Source organism: Ranitomeya imitator, chromosome 1 (genome assembly GCF_032444005.1).
Source record: "Ranitomeya imitator isolate aRanImi1 chromosome 1, aRanImi1.pri, whole genome shotgun sequence".
Classification (NCBI taxonomy): Eukaryota; Metazoa; Chordata; class Amphibia; order Anura; family Dendrobatidae; genus Ranitomeya; species Ranitomeya imitator.
The window spans coordinates 202,002,018-202,014,564 of NC_091282.1; the positions used below are offsets into that span (position 1 = coordinate 202,002,018).

The window sequence follows — 12,547 nt, forward strand, 5'->3', positions numbered from 1 at the left end:
AATTGGGGTTTGGAAAGCAAAGGTGACTTTTTATTATTGTTTGTGAATGTTAGACAGAGGAAACGGGGATCCTGATCTCTGCAGTAGTATATGATGTAAATAGACCATAGAAAAAAACGATCAAAAGAACACCCAAACAGAATAATGTATAAAAAATACAAAATACTTTATTAAATATTCCAGGATATCTGGCCGGAAAGGGGGAGTGGATCAAAGCCAAGTTGCACATGTGGGAAAACACAGGGGTACACACAAGTGGGTAAAATATGGGAAGCATTGAATGGATTTCATATTAAGTAAATTACTACAAGTGTAGACTCAAATGCATAGTATAACATCCCAGACCCAACCTGTATAGGTTAAACAACAAACATTCAATTCTAGACTTGTCAGTGTATATTAAAACCACAATATCAGATTGCTTAATTACCTGTGCAGGCTGTTTAGTCAAACCCACGGTGCACGTACACACACGCGCACACCCACACACACCCCCACAGGGACGGTACACACACGCATACAGGGAAGGTACACGTGTACACACAGGGTAGGTACACGTGTACACACACAGGGTAGGTACATGTGTACACACAGGGTAGATACACGTACACACTCACATGTGCGGTAGGTATACGTACACACACAGGGTAGGTACGCGTACACACACGCGCAGTAGGTACACATGTACACACAGGGTAGGTACACGTGTACACACAGGGTAGGTACACGTGTACACACAGGGTAGGTACACGTGTACACACACAGGGTAGGTACACGTGTACACACACAGGGTAGGTACACGTGTACACACACAGGGTAGGTACACGTGTACACACAGGGTAGGTACGCGTGCACACACACAGGGTAGGTACGCGCACACACACAGGGTAGGTACACGTGTACACACACACACACACACACGGTAGGTACACGTGTACACACACAGGGTAGGTACACGTGTACACACAGGGTAGGTACACGTGTACACACAGGGTAGGTACGCGTACACACACACACAGGGTAGGTACACGTGTACACACAGGGTAGGTACGCGCACACACACACACAGGGTAGGTACGCGCACACACAGGGTAGGTACACGTGTACACACAGGGTAGGTACACGTGTACACACACAGGGTAGGTGCACGTGTACACACAGGGTAGGTACGCGCGTACACACGGTAGGTACGCGCACACACACAGGGTAGGTACGCGTACACACAGGGTAGGTACGCGTACACACACAGGGTAGGTACGCGTACACACACAGGGTAGGTACGCGTACACACACACGGTAGGTACGCTTACACACACAGGGTAGGTACGCGTACACACACACAAGAGCACTTCATACTTTCTCTCCGGAAATTCAAATTGTCTTACATTGAAGATTTTAACCTCTCATCCACATGACATGCAGCCCATATTTTTCTGGAGATTTTTTGTTTTTCAATGCATCACAGCAAAATGTGCATGTAAAACAGTGGATTAGCAGATTAGTGGCACAAATCTCCTCTGGACGTTGACTTCTCCCTATAGCTATAAAGTATTTATCTGAAATGGTTCCCATAACTTACATTTAACGTAAAGCTCCTCATAGATTGTAAGCTTGCGAGCAGGGCCCTCATTCCTCTTGGTATCTATTTTGAACTATGATTTCTGTTATGCTGTAATGTCTATTGTCTGTATAAGTCCCCTCTATAATTTGTAAAGCGCTGCGGAATATGTTGGCGCTATATAAATAAAATTATTATTATTAAGCTTCTGATGTATGAAAACGCACGTGGCATCAAAACACAATACCGTAATTATAAGTCATAAGTAGAAAGTTACATTTTTGGGGAAAAAATAAATATATTTCATCTCACTGTCCTGAAATCAATAATTCTACAATATTTGCAACTCAGCAAAGATTACAAGGGGACATCTTGGGGACATTAGAGGACAGCAATGTAATGATATTTCTACACATGAAGAAGGGAAATGCTCACACTGCAATATTCTGTCATGAAATGAGCTAGACTCACAATGCTTGTACGGGAATAGCTGCTTTAAGATGAGATCTACTTGTGGGCATCGTCAGTGTTGCCGAGTAATTGATTCAGGACTATAATAAAGTGAGCTCATTGGTTCCAGTGCAATAAAGTAAGACACATAATTGTTACTGATGGATCAATCACACTGAACATGGCACTTCTTATTGCCGCACCTGGAATGAAATACTACTACTGCATCTGTAGCGCTATATATAAACGTATCTGTGGTTAAACAGAATCTAAATCTAGTTATAACTTCTAAATGTCAGATGCTTTTATTTTCCAAGGTGCAAAGATTTCCAATTCTATCCAGTAGAAGCAATATATAACATCATCCCATAGATAGAAGAGCGTTCTAGTGAATGCGAATCTGTAAAAACCATGAGACCCTGATTCCAGCGATGTGTCACTTACTAGGGTGGGTTTTTATAAAGTGCGTTTTATCTGCTGGAGATTATGACTACAGGACTAGGTCAAAACAAAAGAAAGTCAAAACCGCACTGTTATGATGAGGTAATTCAGTACCACAATGGACATAGAAGTCAGAGCACATACAGTGACCTGACAATACCCCAAAAACATAGAACGAGCTCTGAGACGTGGGAACTCTGCTGACCGCAATCCCTAATCCTCTCCAACCACACTAGAGGCAGCCGTGGATTGCGCCTAACGCTCCCTATGCAACTCGGCACAGCCTGAGAAACTAGCTAGCCTGAAGATAGAAAATAAGCCTACCTTGCCTCAGAGAAATACCCCAAAGGAAAAGGCAGCCCCCACATACAATGACTGTGAGTTAAGATGAAAAGACAAACGTAGAGATGAAATAGATTTAGCAAAGTGAGGCCCGACTTTCCGAACAGAGCGAGGATAGGAAAGGTCACTTTGCGGTCAACACAAAACCCTACAAACAACCACGCAAAGGGGGCAAAAAGACCCTCTGTACCGAACTAACGGCACAGAGGTACACCCTCTGCATCCCAGAGCTTCCAGCAAGCAAGAAAAAACAAATAAGCAAGCTGGACAGAAAAAACAGCAAACAAAATAACAAAAGCGGAACTTAGCTATGCAGAGCAGCAGGCCACAGGAACGATCCAGGAGGAAACAGGTCCAATACTAGAACATTGACTGGAGGCCAGGATCAAAGCCCTAGGTGGAGTTAAATAGAACAGCACCTAACGACTTCACCACATCACCTGAGGAAGGAAACTCAGAAGCCGCAGTACCACTCTCCTCCACCAACGGAAGCTCATAGAGAGAATCAGCCGAAGTACCACTTGTGACCACAGGAGGGAGCTCTGCCACAGAATTCACAACACCGCACCTTTTCTTTATAGATTGAAGGTCTCAACGGACACAAGGGCGCACATCCAAAACCAGGGAGCCCATCCCGGACAGTACCAAGACCACAAAGAACAAAAAAGACAGCGCCACAATGGATGGTGAAAAAATAAGAGCTTACATTTATTCTGCCTCCTGTAGCGATGTTTTGGTCAACAGACCTTTATCAGGACTAGGTGTCTTGTGCCTCCTAGTCCAACCATGCCCCCACACTGATTAGCAACTTTCTGTCACTATAGTGTATACAGAAAGCTGCCAATCAGTGGTGTGGGCGGGGTTATGCCGGCTCAGCATTCTGAGCTCTGCTAGATCTGCAGCAGAGAAATCTCTCACAACTGCTGCGCCCAGTAAACTAAGTGATACAGCACTGAAATCAGGGTCTCTGTCCCTACGTCATGCAGCTTGGTTGTTCATGATAACAAGATAAAAAAGGGCTGGCAGAGTTGAGTGTGGTTTAAACCATGCGTATGCTGCATGCACTGTGCCATAGTCTAGGCATAAAATTCATCGTGAAGTACAGATTTATTTTACCTTGTATAATCCATCGCATGCAAACACATACATTAATACGGATTGCAGATGATGAGGGCAGGCCATTGTCTCTCTGCTTCTGCTCTTTAGTCTTGTTAAATTGTATACAGGCCCCACTAAAAGGCTTTGGGTGGTGGGCAGGCAAGAGATTTGACAATGACGGGCACAGTGCATGGTCGGAGATGATCTTATGTTCCTGGACCTGCATAATGGCTGCCAGATAGCAATTGTTCCTTGCTTTGCTACTTGCATTAAGAGAGCTGGAGATATTGTTGGGCACGGCACATATCTTTTGTTGCTTTTTCTTTGCTAAATAACTTAAATTAATGGAAACCCCCTTCATATAATGGGGGTACTCTCGCCCACGTTACATATTGAATCTTTTGGCGGGCGGCTTTGCCTTTTGTTACTTTACGAAACATCTAGGAGTGTTCTGCAGTTTACTAAACTTAGAGAAGAAAATCTTGTAGCAAGTCTAATCATCCGCTGAACAGGTTGCAGATTATTAATCACGACACAACGGGTCCCGCTGTGATGAATTATAAAGGCCAGATCTTATTCAGCTTTGATTTAACAATAATGAATAGATATTAGTTTAATCGTTTGCTAATTAGTCTTACTTTGAACAGAACTACAACCCCCGCTTGTGTTTTTGTTGTGATTCCTGCTGTGTCTTTCCTTATGTCTCCAGCTGCAATCATCAATGCCCCCCAACAAACCTGAATCATCTGATTCCCACTACCAAGTTCTGTTACATTAATTACAATTATATTACCTGTAGGATTGTCTGATTTTCCATCAATCGCAGTGTTCTTCATCAGATGACACTAAATAGCATATTCCTGGATCTCCTCTGATTGATAAACACAAAGAAGACTTTGGTCTCTTTTTTTTTTTTGTATAGAGGAATGTATTGGGCTACAAAAGTAATTGTTGCAGCTATTTACTTATTATTGAGATATACTGTAAATTGTCTTCTGCTTGTGACCTAAGCAGCGATATTGGAAAATCGTTGTAGGCTTGAACTATTGATTTTATTTTTATGCAGTAATTACTGGAATTGCAGCCGATTAGGCAGTGTGAAGACGCTTGCTTTTCAGCCAGCAAAGTCCTGGATTTATGGAAACGCACACACAGGCCTACTAAATCATGATTAATTGTATGTTCATAATGCTAAATTAATGCCAGTTTCTCCTGCTAGGCTCCCATGTACAGTACAGACCAAAAGTTTGGACACACCTTCTCATTTAAAGATTTTTCTGTATTTTCATGACTATACATTAACACTGAAGGCATCAAAACTATGAATTACCGTATATACTCGAGTATAAGCCGACCCCCCCTAATTTTGCCACAAAAAACTGGGAAAACTTAATGACTCGAGTATAAGCCTCGGCTGGGAAATGCAGCAGCTACCGGTAAATGTCAAAAGTAAAAATAGATACCAATAAAAGTAAAATTGAGACATCAGTAGGTTGTGTTTTTGAATATCCATATTGAATCAGGAGCCCCATATAATGCTCCATAAAGTTTATGATGGCCCCATAAGATGCTCCATATTAAAATATGCCCCATATAATCCTGCATAAAGGTTAATGATGGCCCCATAAGATGCTCCATAGACACATTTGCCCAATTTAATGCTGCACAAATGTTGATTATGGCCCCGTAAGATGCTCCATAAAGATATTTGCCCCATATAGTGCTGCACAAACGTTGATCATGGCCCCATACAGACACTTGCCCCATATAGTGCTGCGCAAACGTTATGGCCCCATATAGTTCTGCACAAACGTTATGGCCCCATAGAGACACTTGCACCATATAGTGCTGCATAAACGTTATGGCCCCATACAGACACTTGCCCCATATAGTGCTGAACAAACGTTATGGCCCCATACAGACACTTGCCCCATATAGTGCTGCACAAACGTTATGGCCCCATACAGACACTTGCCTCATATAGTTCTGCACAAATGTTATGGCCCCATACAGTGCTGGACAAACGTTATGGCCCCATATAGTGCTGCACAAACGTTATGGCCCCATACAGTGCTGCACAAAGGTTATGGCCCCTTATAATGCTGCACAAACGTTATGGCCCCATAGATGCTCTATACAGACACTTGCCCCATTTGCTGTTGCTGCGATAAAAAAAAAAAAAAATCACATACTCACCTCTTCGTCGCTCAGGCCCCCGGCACTTTCAATATTCACCTGCTCCTTGTTCCGGCACCGCTCCATCTTCAGTGTCTCATGCACTGGCGTTCAAGCAGAGGGCGCATGAACCACGTCACCGCGCCCTCTGACCTGAGCGTCACTGCAGAAGATGCTGAAGACAGAGCAGCTCCGGAATGAGGAGCAGGTGAATATTGCGCAGCGCTCCCCTCCCCGTTATACTCACCTGCTCCTGGTGCGGTCACTGCACGTCTGTTTCCTGGCGCCGGCAGCTTCTTCCTGTACTGAGTGGTCACCGTTACCGCTCATTACAGTAATGAATATGTGGCTCCACCTCTATGGGAGGTGGAGCCGCATATTCATTATTGTAATGAGCGGTACCATGTGACCGCTCCGTACATGAAGAAGCTGCGGCGCCGGGGAAAAGACGTGCTGGGACCGCACCACGAGCAGGTGAGTATAATTAGACAGTCCACGCTACCCCTCCCCTGCCGACCCCTGGGTATGACTCGAGTATAAGCCGAGAGGGGGAGTTTCAGCCCCCAAAAATGGGCTGAAAATCTCGGCTTATACTCGAGTATATACGGTAACACATGTGGAATTATTTACTTAACAAAAAAGTGTGAAACAACTGAAATTATGTCTTATATTCTAGGTTCTTCACATTAGCCACCTTTTGCTTTGAATACTGCTTTGCACACTCTTGGCATTCTCTGGACGATCTTCAAGAGGTTGTCACCGGGAATAGTCTTCCAACAATCTTGAAGGAGTTCCCAGAGATACTTAGCACTTGTTGGCCCTTTTGCCTTCACTCTGCGGTCCGGCTCACCCCAAACCATCTCGATTGGGTTCAGGTCTGGTGACTGTGGAGGCCAGGTCATCTGGCATAGCACCCCATCACTCTCCTCCTTGGTCAAATAGCCCTTACACAGCCTGGAGGTGTGTTTGGGGTCATTGTCCTGTTGAAAAATAAATGATGCTTCAACTAAACGCAAACCGGATGGAATAGCATGCCGCTGCAAGATGCTGTGGTAACCATGCTGGTTCAGTATGCCTTCAATTTTGAATAAATCCCCAACAGTGTCACCAGCAAAGCGCACCCACACCATCACACCTCGTCCTCCATGCTTCACGGTGGGAACCAAGCATGTAGAGTCCATCCGTTCACCTTTTCTGCGTCGCACAAAAACACGGTGGTTGGAACCAAAGATCTCAAATTTGGACTCATCAGACCAAAGCACAGATTCCACTGGCCTAATATCCATTCCTTGTGTTCATTAGCCCAAACAAGTCTTCTGCTTGTTGCCTGTCCTTAGCAGTGGTTTCCTAGTAGCTATTTTACCATGAAGGCCTGCTGCACAAAGTCTCCTCTTAACAATTGTTGTAGAGATGTGTCTGCTCCTAGAACTCTGTGTGGCATTGACCTGGTCTCTTATCTGAGCTGCTGTTAACCTGTGATTTCTGAGGCTGGTGACTCGGATAAACTTATCCTCAGAAGCAGAGGTGACTCTTGGTCTTCCTTTCCTGGAGCCGTCCTCATGTGAGCCAGTTTCTTTGTAGCGCTTGCTGGTTTTTGCAATTTGGGGACACTTTCAAAGTTTTCCCAATTTTTCGGACTGACTGACCTTCATTTCTTAAAGTAATAATGGCCACTCGTTTTCTTTTTTAGCTGCTTTTTTCTTGCCATAATACAAATTCTAACAGTCTATTCAGTAGGACTATGAGCTGTGTATCCACCAGACTTCTGCACAACACTGATGGTCCCAACCCCATTTATAAGGCAAGAAATCCCACTTATTAAACCTGACCGGACACACCTGTGAAGTGAAAACCATTCCCGGTGACTACCTCTTGAAGCTCATCAAGACAATGCCAGTCGTGTGCAAAGCAGTCATCAAAGCAAAAGGTGGCTACTTTGAAGAACCTAGAATATGAGACATAATTTCAGTTGTTTCACACTTTTTTGTTAAGTATATAATTCCAGATGTGTTAATTCATAGTTTTGATGCCTTCAGTGTGAATGTACAATTTTCAAAGTCATAAAAATACAGAAAAATCTTTAAATGAGAATGTGTCCAAACTTTTGGTCTGTACTGTATAATGTGTGATGGATTACTGAAAAACCGAGCCTTTTATTCAATTTGCTGAAATTGAGCAAAACATTTAATTGCTATATTTTGAAAATTCATTTCTAAGTATTAATTTTATGTGATTACTTTACTTTTGTTTTTGTATCATGTTAAGGACATAATGGAGTTAAAGCCCAGTTATGGTCACTAAAGGGGATGTTTAAGCTTGGAATGAAAGCCGTCACTGTATGTGGCTGCGAGCTTCTGAATCTTGACAGTGTGCAGTGTGCTCGCTATCAGGATTCACCAGTATTGCTGGAGGGAACAGCTTGTTACTAGTGATGAGTGAATGTGCTGGGATAAGGTGTTATCTGAGCATGCTCGGGTGCTAACAGAGTGTCTTTGTCATGCCCGAATAATACATTTGAGTCCCCGCGCCCTCATGTCTCACGGCTGTTCGACAGCTGCAACATGTGCAGGGATTGCCTAACAAACAGGCAATGTTGTGGCTGTCTAACAGCTGCTAGGCATGCAGGTTCGGGGACTTGAAGGTATTATTCGAGCATGACGAAGACGCTCAGTTAGCATGTGAGCATGCTCAGTTCACACCTTATCCGAGCACGTTCGCTCATCACTACTTGTTACATGTATGTGATTTGCATACTTCGCGCACATTCCGACTGACCCTGTTTGTCCTCTTAGTTCACTATTGAGAAAGGACGAACATGTCTAGTAAATACATGACCGCCAGTATGCAAATCGTATAGTTGCAGTCACGTGTCAGCAAATTTAATTGCATTTTTATATAAATTGAAACTGGGATGAGGCAAAAACATTTGAATGTGTTTTACATTTTACATTTTTTGTTGCATAGTAGTAAATTAACTTGATGGATATTGGATGGAATAAAGCGCTGCTGTGCCTATCGGACTGACTTTAATGTTTTATGTAACACCATCAAGTAACCTGCTTAAACGCCAGTTCCTCCTTTCCCACGCGCACGTAACCTAACTTGGCTCTGAAATGCAGGCACGCTCGCCTCCTCCTAACCCTACAGTCCTTGCTGGTGCAGCCATGGAGATAAGATTAACAGACTCCTGCAAATTAGCTTCTGATTAGTGCAGAACATTTCATTTTAATTAGACTTAATTAAGTGGATTTAATTAAACAAGAAATGTGTTGTAACCCTGGTCAGGTAGAAAGTTAGGCGCGCTGGTGATTGAATTAGAGGCGGCATTGATTGATGCGTTTGCTCCTTCTCCAGGCCGCCCTGTACCGCCTCAGTGGTGATTGGAACCCGCTCCACATTGAGCCCGGCTTTGCTGCAATGGGAGGTAAGTGAAGCAAGTGATTGCGCTGGGAGAGGATCCCATAGAAGTGGCCATTGATCTGTATAGTCTGAGATTGTGAAAATACCCCCACACTGTGAGTCCCTGCGGGTGGGCACCTTGCAAAGGCACCAGCTGCTATCTACTGTCTATTACACTGTTTGCAATGGTCGGAGCCCATCTGTTTTACATCTGGCAATTACTATTAGGGTATGTGCACACGATGCAGATTTAGTGCAGAACTGCAGCAGATTTTTCTGCAGCAGAAACGCTGCAGAACTGCACTGTGATTAAGGCTAAGTGCACACGTTCAGGAATTCATGCAGAAAATTCCTGTGAAAAACCGGACATTTTCTGCATGAAATCCGGAAGAAATCCGCATGCGTTTTTTGCCGCGTTTTTGCCGCGTTTTTGACGCGTTTTTTCCGGACACTTCCTAATGCATTTTGTAGTGGGAAATCCGCATAAAAACCGCAAAAAGAATGAGCATGTCCGGATTTTGTGCCTGATGCGTTTTTTATGCGGAAAAAAACGCATCATGTGCACAAAACATGCGGAATTCATTCTAAATGATGGGATGCTTCTTGTATGCGGTTTTTTTGCGGTTTTATAGCGTTTTTATAGGGATAAACCGCGAAAAAACCGGAACGTGTGAACACAGCCTTACAGTACAATGTAAATCAATGTGAAAAAAAAAGCTGTGCACATGGTGCAGAAAAATCTGCGCAGAAAGGCTGCAGATTTCAAAGAAGTGCACGTCGCTTTTTTGTGCAGTTCTGCAGCGTTTCTGCACCCCTCCATTATAGAAATCCACAGTGGTAAAATCTGATTCTGCCAGGAGATGCAGATTTAGTGCAGAAAGTTCTGCACCACATTTCCTACGTGTGCACATAGCCTTAGTGTTTGTGCACACGTTAAGTATTTGTTGCAGACCGTTCTGTACTATTTCTGCATCTCCATGCAGGAAGAACGCAGCGCCATAATACACACGTTTTTGGTGCTATTTTTTAATGCGGTTTTGGTGCAAACTTTTCTCCACACATTAGTATGAGTAAAATCTGCATCAAAAACTCTGAAAGAATTGACAGTCTGTAAATTTCAATCTGCGAATCAAAAATAAGCGGAAACTTCAGTATTCTCATTCACTTTGTGGGCATCAAACAAATCTGCAGCGTGTGCACAGGCCCTTGGGGAGACACATGAAGGGGTGCGCAGATTGTATAAATGAAGTGCTATCTGCTGCCAGTGACGAGAACGTGGGCAGAGACCGGTCATCCAGGGCAGTGGGCGGGAAGATGCCGCTGGGGACATATGTGGTATTGCTGCACGTGTAATTGCCCAAACTTGTGAACTGTAAGAATATTTATCCCATACAATGAATGCTGAAATTGGAGAAACCTAAACAATGACAAATTTGTTTTATCATAATAATTCCCACCTTTTTGCAATAAAAAGTGATGGAAGCGTCACATGTAACCCAAAATGGTTTAAATAAAAACGTTAGCTCCATGTGAACAAACAAGGTCTGGCACAGGTCCATCCATGGAAAATTTTTAATAAGAAGGGAGAAAAACAAAAGCACAAAAACTGAACGTCTGCTCGTCTGTCACTACGATATGGCACTGACAGGCTCCCTTTATCTCCCCATTGGACGTGTTCCCGTTTCATCTGATTATTCTGCCGTATTAGGCAGCTGCTCCTCTGGAACAGATAAGTTCTTCACCCAACTTTCAGATCTATTTCATGAGTATGGAGTTCCTCTTGCCTCCGCTTACCAGCCTAGACCGTCCTTACTCCATTTCAGCACAGGTTTCTGTGCCATTCCTTCTTTAATGGTATAGTCAGGGAGTGAAGGTAAAACTGCAGAACAAAATAAATCCGCGTTTATGGCGATGTGGGATCTTTGTTGCTGTAAAACTCATCCAGAATGTTTGAGATGAAAGTTGTGCTCATCTTTGGTTCCTCTCCACAGGGTTCAAACGACCCATTTTGCACGGCCTGTGCTCTTTTGGATTTTCTGCCCGACATGTTTTGAAGCACTTTGCAAATAATGATGTAACCAAGTTTAAAGCAATAAAGGTACCGTACTTGGCATTTTGTTTCCGAATAGTGAGATCACTTACGGTAATTATGTTCTGCAAGAAAAATATCAGTCTAGGGAATTGAATAGATGTGTGATATGCTTTCACCGGTCAGTCCTATTGATTTACAATTGCAGCTTTTTAAAAGCGGAGAAAATTATGAAGTGGTCACCGAGCAGGTGATGGGCCTTAAAGTGGTTCTCCAACTGATGTAACTACAGTTTAATTGCTGGAAAGTTGTGTAACATCCTCCTGAGAACATCAGTTTCTAAAGTGTCAGGGGCAGCAGGGCTCTTCTAGATCCGTTTTACAGGTTTTTGACTCCATTTCTTTTTACGTAGTTTCTAATATACTTTCAGGTGTTCGCCATTTTAAGATTTTTGCTTGCTATCAATGGATGGAAATGTTTGAGTCCAAAGACATACTGATAGGAATTTAGAATGAGAGTCCCATTAGGGACAGTACTGCGGAATATGATGGTGCTCTATGAGTGAGTAAATGTGCAGAGGTTACAAACCTCATATAGACCTAGCCCAGGCCCTAACTGACTCATTTACAGTCCTGTCATTTGTCTGTAAGGCATGCACATCAGAGACCTATAGCTCTCCTTAACTGAAGGTTTGCCACAATGTGTCAGTGTAGGAAGATTGCCAAGATGAGATTCTGGATTTAAATGAGACTATTGTTATTACCTTGGTGGCTAGCAGAGAAGCAGAGATAAAAACAAAATTACGGTAAATACAAAATAGCTTAATGGGGTTTTCCGGTTTTCTGATAAATTCTATTCAAAAATAGCAGTACAATGCTAAGTGATATATAATTCTGAAAAATGCAAGTATATAAATAATCAATATACTCATTATAGTGGTAACCAGACGATATGGCCAAGTTAAACAGCAGACTGTAGGAAATAGGCAAAAACGTAAATAGCAGTCACAAAAGGATGAATTATTATTATATATCAATTAGCATTGGGTTGCTATT

General features: G+C 43.1%; 1 protein-coding gene across 1 annotated transcript in view; it reads left to right on the forward strand.

Moving 5' to 3' along the window:
* The window catches only part of HSD17B4 (hydroxysteroid 17-beta dehydrogenase 4), a 505,871-nt gene that overhangs the window by 405,722 nt on the left and 87,602 nt on the right, over positions 1-12,547 (forward strand). Inside the window, exons 18-19 of the mRNA XM_069753449.1 lie at positions 9,419-9,488; positions 11,455-11,561. Of these exons, the coding sequence (XP_069609550.1) occupies positions 9,419-9,488; positions 11,455-11,561 (177 nt within the window). The remainder of the gene's footprint in view (positions 1-9,418; positions 9,489-11,454; positions 11,562-12,547) is intronic.